This window comes from Xiphophorus couchianus, chromosome 4, assembly GCF_001444195.1.
Source record: "Xiphophorus couchianus chromosome 4, X_couchianus-1.0, whole genome shotgun sequence".
In the NCBI taxonomy this organism is placed as follows: domain Eukaryota; kingdom Metazoa; phylum Chordata; class Actinopteri; order Cyprinodontiformes; family Poeciliidae; genus Xiphophorus; species Xiphophorus couchianus.
This window is the reverse complement of record NC_040231.1, coordinates 12,865,224-12,880,363: the sequence shown is the minus strand read 5'-3', so window position 1 is coordinate 12,880,363 and position 15,140 is coordinate 12,865,224. Positions and strand designations below refer to the sequence as shown.

The following is a 15,140-nucleotide window of genomic DNA, read 5'->3' as shown; positions in this document are numbered from 1 at the left end:
CTCAAGTAATATCACTTTGCCCTTGGCTGCCATCTTGTTTGACAAGCGTGTTTTACAGCTTCTACTTGTTTGAAGTTTGAATTCAGGTCAACTCAGAGAAGAGATGATTGAAATAAAAGCTCGTTTTTGAAAATACAACTCTGGAAAAAATTAAGATTGAGAGCACTGCATTGAAAATCTCCTGGTTTTTCCACCAAATATTGATTTCTGAACTCTTCCTGAGTTAAAACTTTAGTATTGTTGCTTCTAAATGAAAATAAACTTGTTTTCTTTGCATTATTTGAGGTCTGAAAGCTCTGCATTTTGACAATTTCTCATTTTCTGCAAATAAATACTAAATTTTTTACTTGAATTTCATAGACATGTTGTCAGTTGTTTATAGAATAAAAACACAATGTTAATTTTACTCAAACATTTATCTATAAAGAGTAAAATCAGAGAAACTGATCATTTTAAGAGGTCTCTTAATTTTTTTCCAAAGCTGCATGTTCTGACATTTGTAAGTAAAATACTGAAAAAAATGGATTAAAATCAGAGATTGGGTTTGGTATATTGACCCGCCAATACCTATTTTTAGAAGTTGTTTAGTTATTTTTGTTTTACTTAAAAGACTCAGGCCATATGTACAGTATATATGCCTCTTTCCTTGTTTTTCATAGAGATTATAGTTTTGATTCCAACAGGAACTTATGAATATATAACCTGTTTATCAATGAGGAAATTGTTTGTGTGACAGGAACCAGCAGTTTGAGGCGGAGCAGACTGCACTTCATCAGCAGCTGTCCGTCCTCCAGACGGAGCTGGCTGTGCTGCAGCAGCAGTACGATCTGCTTCTGCAGCAAGTGGACCAGCAGCAACGCCTCATTCAGCAGCTCACAGAATCACAGAAATACCAGAATCCGACTGGAAACATCCCGCGCCTCGAACCCAAAGACGCTGAGGATGGCGGTGAGTGTGGACTGGTTGATTTAAATGTGAAATGTTGAAGTATTTATTCCTAACTACCTGCTGTGATTCGTCCAGCAGAGGCAGCTGAACAGACCAAACCAAACCCAGAACTTGGTGCGAACGTCGGTACCAGTGCAGAGTCAGATCCACTGAATGAACAGGAAGAGGCGTCTGAAAAGAGCCCTGATCAGGCTGTGAGGTACAGAGTTTCTAGCAAACATCACTGTGTAATGTTTTCTTTCCCTGTATTTACAAGAGAAAACGTCTCTTTTCTCCGACAGTGAGGCAGAGCTGATCGTTCGGGAGGACGCCTCTGATCAGGAGATGATCAATGAGGAGGAGGCTCATGAACATGATGCTCAGGAAATCCAACTTCACCAGCAGGTAGAAAACCAAATGCATAATAAATATTGCTTAACCTTTTTATAGCTGTGAGTCTTCAGGTTTTAATTCTATGTTTTTTTAAAGGTCTCTGATGAGAACTGCAGCAGTAGTGGAGATCTTGAAAATGAGAAGTATGATGCATCTTCCTCCCAACATGAGATAAGAGGCATGAAATTCTCTGGTGAGTGATTAGAGGTCATAACATTGTGTTTTCTAAATGTTCACCAGAATAGAATAGAAATGTCCTTTATTGTCCCAAAAATGTCTGTGCAACAGCAGCAAACGGACTCACACAAAGATAGATGCAAAAGATAAAAAGTGTAGAGGAAGGGCAAAGTAGTTATAAAAATACTCCAGATTAGAGGAATGTGCATGTCTCTTTGAGTACTATTTGGAAAAAAACCCCTAAAAATCTGAATACAAATATAGATGTTCTATAAAAGCTTCAGAGGTTTGGAGAAGATTAGTGAACAAAGAGCAGCATGAAGACGCAGAGTTTCACTCAGGAAACTTGCTCTGTCCAGTGGCGCCAGTAGAGACTAGATAATTATAATTAATATAATAATAATTATATTATTGGAAGGCATTGTTGACAATATTTAGACACAAATATGGTCTTAGAAAAGCAAACACACACAAGAAATAGTTAAAAATTCAGTTAAATCCTAATTAAGGAACCATCCAGTGGATCTTAACTCACAGTGTACTGTTGGTCATAGTCAGAGTTGGCCCAAAGCATAAGCAAACTAAGCAGCTACATGTATTGCTAACATTTTAACCCGACCATAGGTCTAAAAACATTTATTTACTGAGAATGACACTGTTTTAAAATCTGATTTAATGGTTTCAGCATAAATAAATTACAAGCCTTAAATTGTTTTACATTTAATTTTAAGATTTAAGAAGTTTATTTGGTAAAAGTGCAAAGAATAAATCTTTGTTTATTTGTGTTACCATAGCTACACTGCAAAAACACAAAATCTTACCATTTATTTTCAGTCCAGTTTTCACTACAAATATCTTAGTACACTTGAAATAAGACAAAACTAACTTACAAGTAACTTTTCAGAAAGAAATATGAGTTTAAGTCAATAATTCCTCAATACTGACAAAAAAATTACTTATTCCACTGGCAGATTATTTCACTGATTTCAAGACATTTTTCCCATGTTATGAGTGAAATAATCTGCCAAAGGAAGAAGTTCTTTTTCACGAATATTTAATTCAGATTATACTGAATCTGAATTAAAACGCTGATGTTCTTAACAGGAAGAAGAGGGCCCCTAAATCAAATTCTGCTTTTAAGGCCCCATAAAGTGTTGGTCACATATAAAAGTAAAATAAATTAAAAACAAAATTCTCTGACATGGACAATGATAACTGGGTTAGATTGGCCTAGTCAAAGACTTGAAAACCAATGTTAAACTGTCTGATTTCAGTCCAAATGAACTTTAGCTCTTAAAAACATCCACGTGTGTCCATCAGGAGACGAGTCTTGGCCGGTGAAAGACGTCGATACAGAAATGATCTCAGAGCAGCAGAGTGAACTGAAGACGCTGCGGTCAGAGTTTGACCTGCTGACCTCTGAGCTGCAGCTGAGAGCAGAGCTGACCTCAGAGCTGGAAGTCCAAGTTCAGAAGTTGGAGGAGAAAGTTCAGGCTGCAGAGGAGCAGCTGAGCACCGCTTTGGAGCAGAAGAAGAGTCTTTCTGATCAGGTAGGAGGAAGAAATGATCTAATTTAAACTGGATTGTGACTTTAGGGATGGAGGTAAAGATCATGTCTGGTCTGCTGTTCAGGTGACCCAGCTGCTGGAGGAGAGGGAGTCACTTAGTCTGCAGCTGGAAACGTCTAAATGTCAACTCACTGACTTCATGGAGATGTTGGAAGGACTTGAGATGGCCAAAGGTTTTTGTTTTGTCTTTCTAGCAATCTTTAAAAAATATTAAAAGGGAACCTATTATGCAAAATTCACATTTTTTTCACACCCGGCTGGTTTTTTTCAGCAGTAAGTTAATGGTTGTTGGTGTCTGGGAAATTAGCCATTTCAAAAGCCTCGTAATAAGTCACATTAGACAGGCACTGCGCTGTTACCTAGCAACCCCAACCAAGCCCAGTCCCGTTACCTAGCAACCCAAGCTGAGCTCCAGCACGTTTGGTCAGCTGGTTTTACCGCTGTATGTTCTGTACAATGGCTGCTGGGAAAGACAAGAGTTTCGTTGTCGACTTTACCATCCTGAAACCATTTGCTGAATTCCTGATGGCTGAGCAGAAGGCTCCACTTCTGCTTTTCAAAGATGTATGGTTGTATAATCATGTGTCTGTTTGCAGCCATTTTCATGGAGGAGTGTAAAACGTTGAGGTGGGGGCGTGGCCAGCAGTAACTTATTTGGATTTAAAGGGACAGAAGCCCTGAAACGGCTCATTCTGAAAATAATTGACCAGACTATAATTTCATTATCTAAGAATGATTATATGCAAAAAATGTAATGAAAATGTTTTGTAGGCCTGTCCTAACCTGTTCAAGGAAGCAGGTTAGACGATGCGTTCATGGCATTGAGGAGACGTTTGTTCTGGTTCTGCAGGCGGATTGGATGAGAAGTTCCTTCAGCAGGAGAGTGAGTTGAAGAGGGTCCGCTCTGAAAAAGCTAACCTGGAGCAGCACATCCTGGGAATGGAGTCTGAACTGGAGAGCATGCAAGCAGAAACCTCCAGGCTTACGGAGGAGCTGGAGATCCAGAGGAAGACTTGTTCAGGACGGGAACAACAGATAGAAACTCTCCTTACGGAGGTCAGCACCCTGATTTAAATAAATGCACCAGTCTGCATCAACAGATGTTTCAGTGGTCTGGTGTTTAGGTCCTTCCAGGACTGGACAACAACAGAGAAAAAATGTAATGAAAAATGTTTTTATCTCCAGATTTCTTTCTAATTTTATCATCCATTAGTCCATCGTTCATATTTTCTCTTTGTCCAACGTCTTCTCATTATCCATCCACTTTTCATTTCTCTGATCATCTTTTTTTTTCCATAATTTTTCTAGTTGTCCATTTATTCGCCATCCATTTTCTCCATGCTCTCATCCATCTATTTATAATTTTCATTTTAATCCATTTGTCAGCTGGAAACACCCATCGATCCCAGGAACATCACTGATGATGGAGCTTTGTGTTGCTAATTATTAGCAGTGCAGGTTGGCTGGTATCAATTTAGAGCTGCAAATAACAATTATTTTAGTAATTATTTATTCTGCCAAGCCATTAGCAGGACAAAAATGTGCAGATTCTTCAAAATTTTAATGTCTTTTTATATACAATATTAAAAGATACAAATAAGCAAATAATTAAATCCTTTTTTAAATAAGAAAAGAAACTTTTTACTGCTTGAAATGCAACAACATAGCATTCTTTTAGTGTATATTAATAATTTGTAGCAAATGAAGCATCTGCAGCTTGACTTAACAGATGCCTAACTTGGCTTACCATCAATACAGGGTGGGGGTAACCTGAAGGTTATTATTTTGATTAAGGGATTAATTAATGGAAAGCAAAATGTGTTTAATATGAGAGTTTGTTTTTACAGAATATAAACCAGGTGAAGCTATAAATGCCACTTGAGTTCTGGATAAATCACATTTACAAAAGAAGAGGTTTTTTTTCTTCAAAGTCTGTAATCCAGTTAACGATTAATCGATTATTAAATTAGTTGACTATTATTTCACCAATCGATTAATCACGTTTAGTCCAATTAATCGTTTCAGCCCTTCTTGAGTTGTGAGTGTCCTGGTCAGGTTTCCTGCGGTTAATCGTTCCCAGTGTTTGTTTTTCTCCAGACGACCCAGCTGAGAGCTGAACTCGTGTCGTGCTCTGAAGACCGAGATGAGTTGAGTCAGTCTTTAGGTCAGTGGAGAGACAAAGTTCACGGTTTGGAGAAGACAAACCTGGAAACCAGAAATTTAATCTCCATCCTGGAGGAAGACATCCGGGTCGGAAGGAAGGAGTACGAAGGTCTGCAAAGCGTCATGGAGAGAGTGAAGGCGGAGAGGGAGCAGGTAATGAACACATTTTAGGATCCAATTTCTCTAAAAATGCATGTTAAAATCGCGATTAAATAGAGATGTTTATTTAATTTTAAAAATGTAATGAACTGTTTGTATTTTTAGTTATTATATCTGATTTCTGTCTCTTTTTTGCCAAGTTTTTGCAGCAGGTTGTGGTTCTGGAAGAGGCCATTTCTAAACATAACAGGGAGAAGGAGGGGCTGCTCAACCACCTCCATGAGATGGAAGAAGATCACACGTCTACCAACCAAAACACCGAGTCCATGGCCGGCAAAATCCAGGTGAGGAGTTCAAAGCAAACCTTTCCGTCAGTGGGGAGAAAATCTGACATTCATGCTTTGCAGGTGTTTTCAAGGTGCGGAAAGTGTTTGATTTCTGTATAAAATCGTTGAAATGCTTGATATTCAAAATGCACATTATATTGAATAAAGTTCAATGCAAGTTCAAGTTTTAATGTTTGATTAAAATCTTAAACATGGAAAACGTTATTTACATTTGAAACCAGATATTTTCACATATCTAACAAAAAGACTATTTTTTTTCTCACTGTCTGGAGTTAAATCAGACTAACTTACCTTATTGTAGGTCAATTAGAATTACCAAAATTATTTCTATTTGACAAATGCAAAAAAAACCAAACAGTTTTTCTTGTAACTTTGCTTAATGCGTTTAAGCATTTTATTTGAGCATCAGATAATTTGTTGGAATGTTTCAATGTGATGAATATTTATTATTGCTTATGACTTATTGATCTGTGTAAATTAAAATAAATGTTAGCTTATATTTTATATGTTAACCATCATTAATGAAATTTGGGATTTTTTTGTGAGTTAGTGTTTTGTTCAGTCCGGTGTATAAGGCGTGTGAGAGAGACATTTCAAAACATAAAATTGTATATTTTAATTTACCTTATCCCTTCTGTTGAATCTATTAAGACATTAATAACAGTAATTAATAATATCACATAATAATCAATTGAAAATGTATTTTTGACATTTATTTGAGTAGTTTTTATCTCTAAAATGTGCTGGAAAATTTAAAAAACTTACCTTAAAAATGCTTGCTTGAACTTTACTGTGGGGAAAGTGTCCAAACTTACTGATTTGTTTGTTGTTTAGGCTTTAGAGGGAGAAGTGTGTCGCCTCTCCCAGTCTCTGGAGTCGTCGCTGCTGGAGAAAGGAGAAATCGCGTCTCGGCTGAACTCCACTCAGGATGAAGTCCGGCAGATGAGGACGGGCATCGAGAAGCTGCAGGTCCGCATCGAGTCAGACGAGAGGAAGAAGAAGAAGATGGGAGAGCTGCTCAAAGGTACCAATTAGTGTGTTTGCAAAAAAAAAAAAAGACCAGCTGCTGTTTTTATGTGCGAGTTTTTGGTCTAAATGTGTCTTTGTGTGTCTGCAGCTGCTCAGAGGAAGTCTGACTCGCTGCAGGATCGCATCGATGCGCTGGAGCGAGAGAAAGACGAATTTGAGCAAAATCTAGAGGAGGCCGTGTTGCAGGTGCATATGACGGCGAATATGTAGTGCCTTGAAAGCTATTTATGTTGAATATTTATTCATTTGTTTATGTTTTGTCATAAAAAAACACAAACTTCAATGTGTTTTATCTGGAATTTATCAGAGCTAAAAGAAAAGGATGAATAGTTTTAACTTTTTTTTTCTTTTTCATGTTCATTAGATTTAGTCAATATTTAAGTATCAACATGCATCTGATAAACTAATCACTAATCCACACTTTTCAGATTTTTATTTAACGTTACATTATTTTCCTTCCATGTGTTTATTTTTCACCCTTTTTGTGTTGGTTTGTCGCATCAAGTCATAATGAAGTCCATCTCAGTTTGAGGTTGAAACGTGACAGAATGTGGACGTTGTTAAAAAGCTGAACTTTATCGTCTCTCACAGGCTGAAGTAGCAAAAGCTGAGCTGGAAGAGGAGAGGACTAAGGTAACAAACACTCCAACGCGTTTGTTTTTTCCCTCTAATGTTGAATCACAGCTGCTGTTGTTTTTACCGTTTGCTGTTTGTTTACACAGAAACAGAAACGGTACATTTCATTATCTTAAAGGAGAAATCCATGGCACCAAGTTAGATTAAAAAAAAAGAAGCTAATTTTCACCTGGACAGGTTGATGTAATAAAGTTTGATTTAGGAAATTGTTAAATGAAGAAAGGCCAGGATAAGAATTAATTACATCCAAGTGTGATGATTTATTACTCAGATCTCATTAAAACCATTCAAACCAGCAGGCAGTTCATAAAACCATTTCTTAGACTTCATCATTACTGAGTACAAATAAACTTATTTTACAGCCTATTTTAACTGGAACATGTTATAATCTCATTTGTACTGCAAAAATACAAAATCAAAAGTGTTTTTTTTCCAGTTTCTAGTGCAAATATCTTAGCAAACTTGAAATAAGACAAAACTAAATTAAAAGTAACTTTTCATCGAGCTATAGACGCTTGTTTTAAGTAATTTCTTAGTTTTGATGAAAAAGTCCTTGTTCTATTGGTAGATAAATTATCTTTAAATTGACTGGGAAAATATCTTGTTATAAGTTAAATAATCTGCCAGTGGAACATGCACTTTTTCATCAATATTAAAAATTATTTACTTAAAGCAATTCTCCAGAGCTTACTAAGAAGTTACTTGCAAGTTAGTTTTGTCTTATTTCAGGTTTGCTAAGATATTTGTACTAAAAACTAAAATAATTTAGTAAGAGTTTGTATTTTTTCTGTGTAGTAAAATGTTCCAATGATTTGTTGTGACAAAGGAGAAGGCAGTTTTATTAAAACCAGTCCAACATTTTGGGACGCTTCACTCGCTTCTGGAGGTTCTGATCACAGAGACGAAACGTAAAGCTGCAGTACGCAACTTTTATGAAAATAAATGTTTGGTTTTTTTTACATATTTGTTAAAACTTTCACCACGTTGTAACAGTTTATGAGACAGATGATCTGTGAAAAAATCTATTGACCAGAAACAACCAATCAGAACCTGTCTTCTGGTCTTAGTGCTGTCAATCATCTCATGTATTTGGTGCTAAATTTGCTAATGGTGGAGAAACAACTGAAAGCTGTTTTAGAAATCGCCAACTACAATAACTCTTTGAAGAATTTGGATTATATGAGCTACATTTAATTTCCCTTTAGGATCAATAAAGTATTTTATGAATTAAACGCCATCATCGGTGACCATGCTAACTAGCATGAGCTTTCATGAAAAAGTACTTGTTCTATTGGCAGATAAATCAACTTGACAGGCTGTGGTAGCAGCGCCACATGGAGGGTGATTAACAGCGCTAAGACCCTCCTCCTGGCTCTGGTTGCTTTCAGATTTCACTGGGAGAAGACAGTGGAGCTCTTAATTTTTTTTTTTTCTCCACGGGTTATCTGTCTCATTCCATACTGTCATGACATGGTGACAGTTTCAACAAATATGTAAAAAAAGAAACTAAACAAATGTTTGCATAAAATATCTAATTTTCAAAGTTTAAAGAATTATATGACGGTGATGATACAGTCTGGATTTCTTGTAAAGAATATTTAAGACACGTTTATACAATGTGAACGTTTCTCCTGGTTGTTTTTCCACTCTGTTTATTATTTTAGGTGGAAGAAGAGAAGAAAGAGCTGAATGAGAAACTGACTGAGCTGTCCGCCGCTCTGGACACTCTGACATCTGAGAAAGCTCATTTAGAGAGAGAGCTGGACATGAAAAATATAGAGATAGAGGAGCTGAAGGCAGCTAAGGACAAACTGGAACAGGGTTTGGAGAAAGCAGAGGTGGACAGAAGAGAAGAAGAAAACGGACAGAGACGAAGACTAGAGGAGCTGGAGAAATGGACGAGAGAGGAAGCAGAGAGACAAAGTGTGCGAGTCGGAGACCTTCAGGGCCAGCTGACGGAGTCGGAAAGGGAAAACAACGACCTTAGGGCAACGTTTGAGTCTTTAGGAGAAGAAATAAAGGATCTTAAAACACTTGCTCAAGCTAAAGAGGAAGAAATCCTCGCTTTGGAGAAGGACAAAGAGAATAAGGCAGAATCCATCTCATTAATCGTAGCAGAGAAGAAACGATTAGAGGAAAGAAATGAACAGCTGGAAAAGGAGAGAGACGACCTTCAGTCTGCTCTGGTGTCTGTGAACCAAGAGAAAGCAAAGGCAGATCAGGAGAAAACAGAGTTAGATGAAGGGAGAGTAAAGCTTCAGTCCAAGATCTCGTTGGTAGAAACGGAGAAACAGAACCTCCAACAAACCGTCTCCTTGTTGGAGCAGGAAAAGCTGAGGTCAGAGGCTGAAACTGAGGAGTTGCAGTCTTCACTGTTGATGATGGAAGAGGAGAAGAACAACCTGTCTTCAGCTCTTTCTCTGCTGGAAGAAGAGAAGCAGCAGGCAACAGAGGAGAAAGAGAGGCTCACACAGGAACATGAGGTTCTCCAGAAAACAGTCGCCTCCATGGAAGAAGAACTGGAGACACACAAACGATCCATGACCCAGCTCAGTGAGCAGGTATGCTGGAACATCAGGCCGAAACAAGTGGCCTGTATTTATACATCTTTAAAGTCCTAAACTTGTCTAAAATGAATGCCTCAAAATATCTTACATTAATTTTTTTAAATTAAGTTGCCTTCGATACGTTAATCATAGGTCTTTTTGTTTTGACAGTTCTATTTAATCTCATATATTCTATGTATGTTTTTGTCTTGAGAAACTTTTCCATAAGGCAACATTTTGAGTTGCACTCGCACGAAGTTCTTTCATAGGTCTTAAATTCTGTTTATAAAGACTTTAAAAAGTCTTACATGCGAGTAGGTGAAACCTACAGAAACTCTGTTATAACATGCTAATAAAAACCTTGACATGGTGCTTCATAAGCAATATTCTCTTCTCTGTATCCCTCCATCCAGGTTTCTGAATTAACATCCAGTTTAGCTCGTCTGACAAAAGAGAGAGACTCTGCTCTGAGCAAAATGAACCTTTGGATGAAGACCTGCAAACAGCTGGAGCAGGAGAAGCAGAACATCCTAAACAACTCAGGTATGATCCACTGGCAGATTATTACAAATTGTAACTAGAATTTATTAAAGAATTATTGACTTAAAACAAATTCATATTTCTTACTTAAAAGTTTATTGCAAGTTAGTTTTGTCTTCTTTCAAGATATTTGTGCTAGAAACTGGACAAAAAAATACTTGGTAAGATTTAGTATTTTTCCAGTGAATCTAAAACTGAATGTTGTGTTTTAATTAGCTGTAACATCAAAATGAACTGAAATACACATTAAGCATCTCAATCTATACAAGTTTAACTTTTTGCATTAAATGAAACTTATTAAATGAAACCCTAATTTAATGAAAAGCAGCTAAAAATGAAGTTAATGTAAACTTGTCTCATGCATTGTGTGTAAATGTTGCCGTCTCTTGTTTCGGAGAAGGAAGAAGCAGTGAGGAGTTTCAGGCTGAAGCGGCCCAGCTCAGGGCGCAGGCAGAGGTCAGGAAGAAAGAAGTGCAAGAACTGAAAACCGCCCTGGAGAAAAAAACGACAGAGGCTGAGGAAAGACGAAAAGAATTGAAGCAAAAGGAGGAAGAGGTGAAGGAGCGAGCGGCTGCTCTGGAGGGAGTGAGAGCGGAGAAGGAAAGGGAGCTGGAGGAGATCAGGAAGGAACTGGATGAGGTTAACGTGCTTCTGGAGGAGAAAAGCACCGAGGCCGATGAGAGCATAGAGAAATACTGCAGCCTGCTGGTCAAAGTCCACAAGCTGGAGGAGAGCAATGACGCGCTGAAGACCCGACTGGAGCATCTCACTGCCAGCCAGCCTGTGAATGAAGCCAAGGTCCCTCCTGAAACCCGCCGGCGTTCAGCAAGGAAGTCTTCCTCCAAACACCAGGAAGAAAAAATGAGTGAAAACACAGAGAATCTGGTTCCCACGACAACACCGAGCTCTCCACAGGGAGGGTCTCCGGGGAAACGGGGTCATAAAGAAATCAGTGACAGAGACAGCGCCCAGGAGGCTCTGCACAACCTGACGAAGAAACTAAAAGCCAACACCGCGACGCCCAGAGGAAGAGGAGAACAGGATGACGAAGAGTTCAGACCAGAGGGCCTGCCTGACCTGGTGCAGAAAGGTCAGTGAGGGGGTCTGGTGGATTACTGGGAGAAAACCAGTAGATCATTACACAGGATGCAGCAAAGGTCCATCTTTTTATATTTTATTTCATTGTTTTAAACTTTTTCTCTCAGGGTTCGCTGATATCCCACTGGGGGAGGCCAGTCCGTACATCATCCGGAGGACCACCGGGAGGCGCTGCAGTCCTCGCCTGGCTGCAAGGCAGACTAAGCCTGACGTCAAGGTGAGCAGCTCCTCTTCCTCACCCACACAGCGCTGTTTTCCTCTCAGAGCCAATCAGATCGCAGTGTTTTAATCCGGTGAGAACTGATTCTCATAAATAATGTTTCTTCTTCAATAAAAAAGCAACTATTTTATTTATTTAGAAAACTTCTTTGTTTTTCATCCAACAAAGTAAAATGTAAACATAGTTTTATACTTTTCATGTTTATGACAAAATATATAAAAATCTAACTTTTGTTATTTTATGTATTAACAAACAAAAAATATCACGATGTCAGACATGAGGAAACTGAATTAAAAATTTTAAAAAAGGTCTTCGCTCAAAGAAAGAAAATCTTATTACACATGTTTTGTAAAATAGACAGTTTTGTAAATAAAGCATTCATTAATGTTTAACAACTCATTTAGATGTTAAATTTATCTACAAAATTAAATGTAATTAAAACAGGATGAAGTAACATTAGTTTGTGCTTTTGCATGTCAACCCTAGCTGTTAATCAAATATGAGAGGAAAACTTCGAAACTTTACACACAACTTGTCAAACCTCAGAGAAAATTCAACAGTTAAACTAAGTATTTCTTTTCTGACTCGTTTGTGGCCCGTAGGTCGGACTCTGCTGCTTTCAGTGCATGGCACCATACTGTTTGTGATTTGTAATAAAACCTGCAGAGTGTCTAAAACTGTTTTTTTATGGCCCAACTTGAAGTACATCCTTACTAGAGACAACTCTGAAAAAAACATTTAAAAACGTCTGTATTCCTCACAGTCACTGTACTTTAGCCAGTATGCAATAAAGAGGTTAAACTCCCTAAATCAGTGGTTCTCAAATGGGGGTACGTGTTCCCCTGGGGGTACGTGGAGGTACTGCAGGGGATACGTGAAGCTTTTCAAAATATCTTTAAAAAATCAGTGGCTCCTCATAATAAGTCTTGGGAAAAATTATTTTGTAAAAAGTTCGATAAAATATAAATGTGTGTTCATGCACTGAATTTTATATTCAGTATTTAGTTTCAATATCCTTTAAAATAAAACGGTTTGACTGGTTTTATACCTTCCTGGTGGTCACCGTCTTCTGTTTTTCTTTTTTGTTTAACCATGCAGTGTTTGCAATATGGATGTATTTGTCAGGTTCACTGATATAAGTTGTTTGGCTTTAATAAATCAGACAGTGATTTTACAGCACTGTACCTCTTTTTAATTCCAAAAATGTTTTGCCCGTGTCAGGGGGTACTTGACTAAAAATATATTTTTAAGGGGGTACATCACTGAAAAAAGTTTGAGAACCACTGCCCTAAATTATCATCAAAAGTAATGATTTTGCTCTAAAAGTGGACAGAAGAAAAAAAAATCTAATGTTCTTTTTCATTTTCTACATAACTGACCTTTGACCTTTCTGCCCCCCAGGTTTTGGGGCCCGTCCATCTGCAGAGTCCCTCTGGTTCATCATCGGACGGCTCCGACAGGACGCGCCAGCCTCTGAGTGGCGAACAGGAACCTTCGCTGAATGTCCATCAGGAAGCAGAGCAGAGACAGAAACAGGTTTTAGTGGAGCAAACAAAACAAGGAGAAAACTGTCATGTTCAGTAGATCATTTCACACACAGAGAAACTCACCAAGGCACAAATATTCGCTTGATCACGAGGTGGTTTAAAATTTCACCTAATGGTATATAGGGCCTAAAATGTTCACTTTTTTATTTGAGGAGAAAACACTTCTATATTTTTTTTCCCCTGGATTTAAACAGAAGCATTACCTGTTCTGTTTATTCTGTATATAGCTCAGCGTCATCAGAATGAAATAAATATATGTTTTTTTTTCTTCCTAGCATTGCTATTTGTTCAGTTGTTTAATTTTTTTACTATATTTTTTTTACTACATTTTTTAAAACACTTTTATGCGTCTTTAAATTAGCCAGACGAATTGCTGTAGTTTGTCATTTTTCTGCCTTTATTTTACTATCGCTCTCTTGCTGTAAGAAATACGTTTTAGCTCATTTTGTTTTCTGTAAATGACGGCAGCTGACTTTTCTTACATTTCCGTCTTTTTCTGCTTTATATTGATGTCTAGCGTTTTTTAATAAACCCATTTTAACAACTTGTATACTTGTTTAATTAAATATGCAATTTACCAGGTTTTGTCAGCTCTTTTTTTTGACAATTTGAGTAGCTACTTAAGTTGTGCTAAATTTAACTGACTTCAAAGGCAGATTAGAGACATTCAGGAGTTTCAATTACCGTACTAAAAGAAATTATGGATAATTTTCATCTGCATGAAAATGAATTCTGCATTTGGTAAATTATGATTAAAGATAATTTATGTATAGAGATTGAAGAGCAGTGATCCAAACATGGAGCTATGAGGAACTCCTTTTAGAGGAGCTTAGTAAATCACATTATGGAAAATTATGAACTTTGAGACGATAAATATTTAAAATGCTGACATTATTTGATCAGGGTAACCAATCTATCACCAACACAGCTTGCGGGGCCACTAGGTGTGGATGAAGAAGTGAATCTACCTCGGCCATCTTGGTGGTGGCAGCCATGTTGGCACTGGTTGGAAGGCCTTAGTTGTGGACGTTACATTGACACAAGAAATTCTCTACGTGTCAAATCTGTCAACAAACGCTTTAATTCAAAGGGATAATTGTTAATTCAAATTTTTATTCCTCAAAAAATAAGTCATAAAGTAATTATATATTGTGCTTAGGTCTTGATGTTTGATTGTTTTAGGTCTCAACAAAAGGCTAAAGAGTTAAGCAGTAGATAATAGTCTCTCCTATGGAGATCTAGAGAACTGCAGGGCTATTTGAGTTAATCAAATTTAATAAAAGAAACTGAAGGGTGTCAAATGACTTTTTACTCTTTACAGTTGCATACTTGTGTTTGAAATGCACTTTTAATTTCACTCTAGCTTGTATGAATCAGTGGACTAATCTTCCCTTTTACTGAAACGTGAAACTTCACGGCACAGCAAAAACTATAAAACACAAAAATGGCTTCATCTTTGGAAAAGAATAATACCAAAGAAGAAGAAATGGGAGTTTCTTAACTTAAAGCAAATGAAAACATAGTCTAAAAATAATACATAATTTTATACATTTTGAATTTTCTTATTACAATTATTTTATCATTCTTATTTTAATATCAGTATTTTAATCATAAAGCAACCAGACAGTTTTATTGATTTACGTATATTTTGGGCGTGTAGAGGACCCAAAACTTGTTCTCAAGTCATAGTAGCACCAATTCAACATATTCATAATATTTTTACTCGCATTAAAGTAAAAAGTACCCATCCAAGAAATTACTAAGTAAAAAAGTTTTTCTTAAAAAGTACTGAGTAACTGATCAAATTGTCAGTCATTTAATATTTAAAAGTTACATAATCAGACAGGACA

At 37.2% G+C, this 15,140-nt stretch overlaps 1 protein-coding gene across 4 annotated transcripts in view; it reads left to right on the top strand.

Annotated features, from left to right (window-relative positions):
- cenpf (centromere protein F) overlaps nucleotides 1-13,838 on the top strand; it is a 31,075-nt gene extending 17,237 nt beyond the window's left edge. For 2 of the 4 annotated variants that reach the window (XM_028015494.1, XM_028015491.1), the window contains 17 exons: nucleotides 737-948; nucleotides 1,024-1,147; nucleotides 1,230-1,332; nucleotides 1,417-1,513; nucleotides 2,818-3,047; nucleotides 3,130-3,238; nucleotides 3,916-4,121; nucleotides 5,163-5,381; nucleotides 5,528-5,671; nucleotides 6,509-6,698; nucleotides 6,792-6,889; nucleotides 7,295-7,336; nucleotides 9,004-9,900; nucleotides 10,299-10,428; nucleotides 10,823-11,515; nucleotides 11,631-11,740; nucleotides 13,145-13,838. In XM_028015494.1, coding sequence (XP_027871295.1) covers nucleotides 737-948; nucleotides 1,024-1,147; nucleotides 1,230-1,332; nucleotides 1,417-1,513; nucleotides 2,818-3,047; nucleotides 3,130-3,238; nucleotides 3,916-4,121; nucleotides 5,163-5,381; nucleotides 5,528-5,671; nucleotides 6,509-6,698; nucleotides 6,792-6,889; nucleotides 7,295-7,336; nucleotides 9,004-9,900; nucleotides 10,299-10,428; nucleotides 10,823-11,515; nucleotides 11,631-11,740; nucleotides 13,145-13,327 — 3,787 coding nt within the window. In that variant the 3' untranslated portion in view covers nucleotides 13,328-13,838. The remainder of the gene's footprint in view (nucleotides 1-736; nucleotides 949-1,023; nucleotides 1,148-1,229; nucleotides 1,333-1,416; nucleotides 1,514-2,817; nucleotides 3,048-3,129; nucleotides 3,239-3,915; nucleotides 4,122-5,162; nucleotides 5,382-5,527; nucleotides 5,672-6,508; nucleotides 6,699-6,791; nucleotides 6,890-7,294; nucleotides 7,337-9,003; nucleotides 9,901-10,298; nucleotides 10,429-10,822; nucleotides 11,516-11,630; nucleotides 11,741-13,144) is intronic. The other 2 variants (XM_028015493.1, XM_028015492.1) reach the window with 2 other exon arrangements.
- Nucleotides 13,839-15,140: the final 1,302 nt, after the last annotated feature.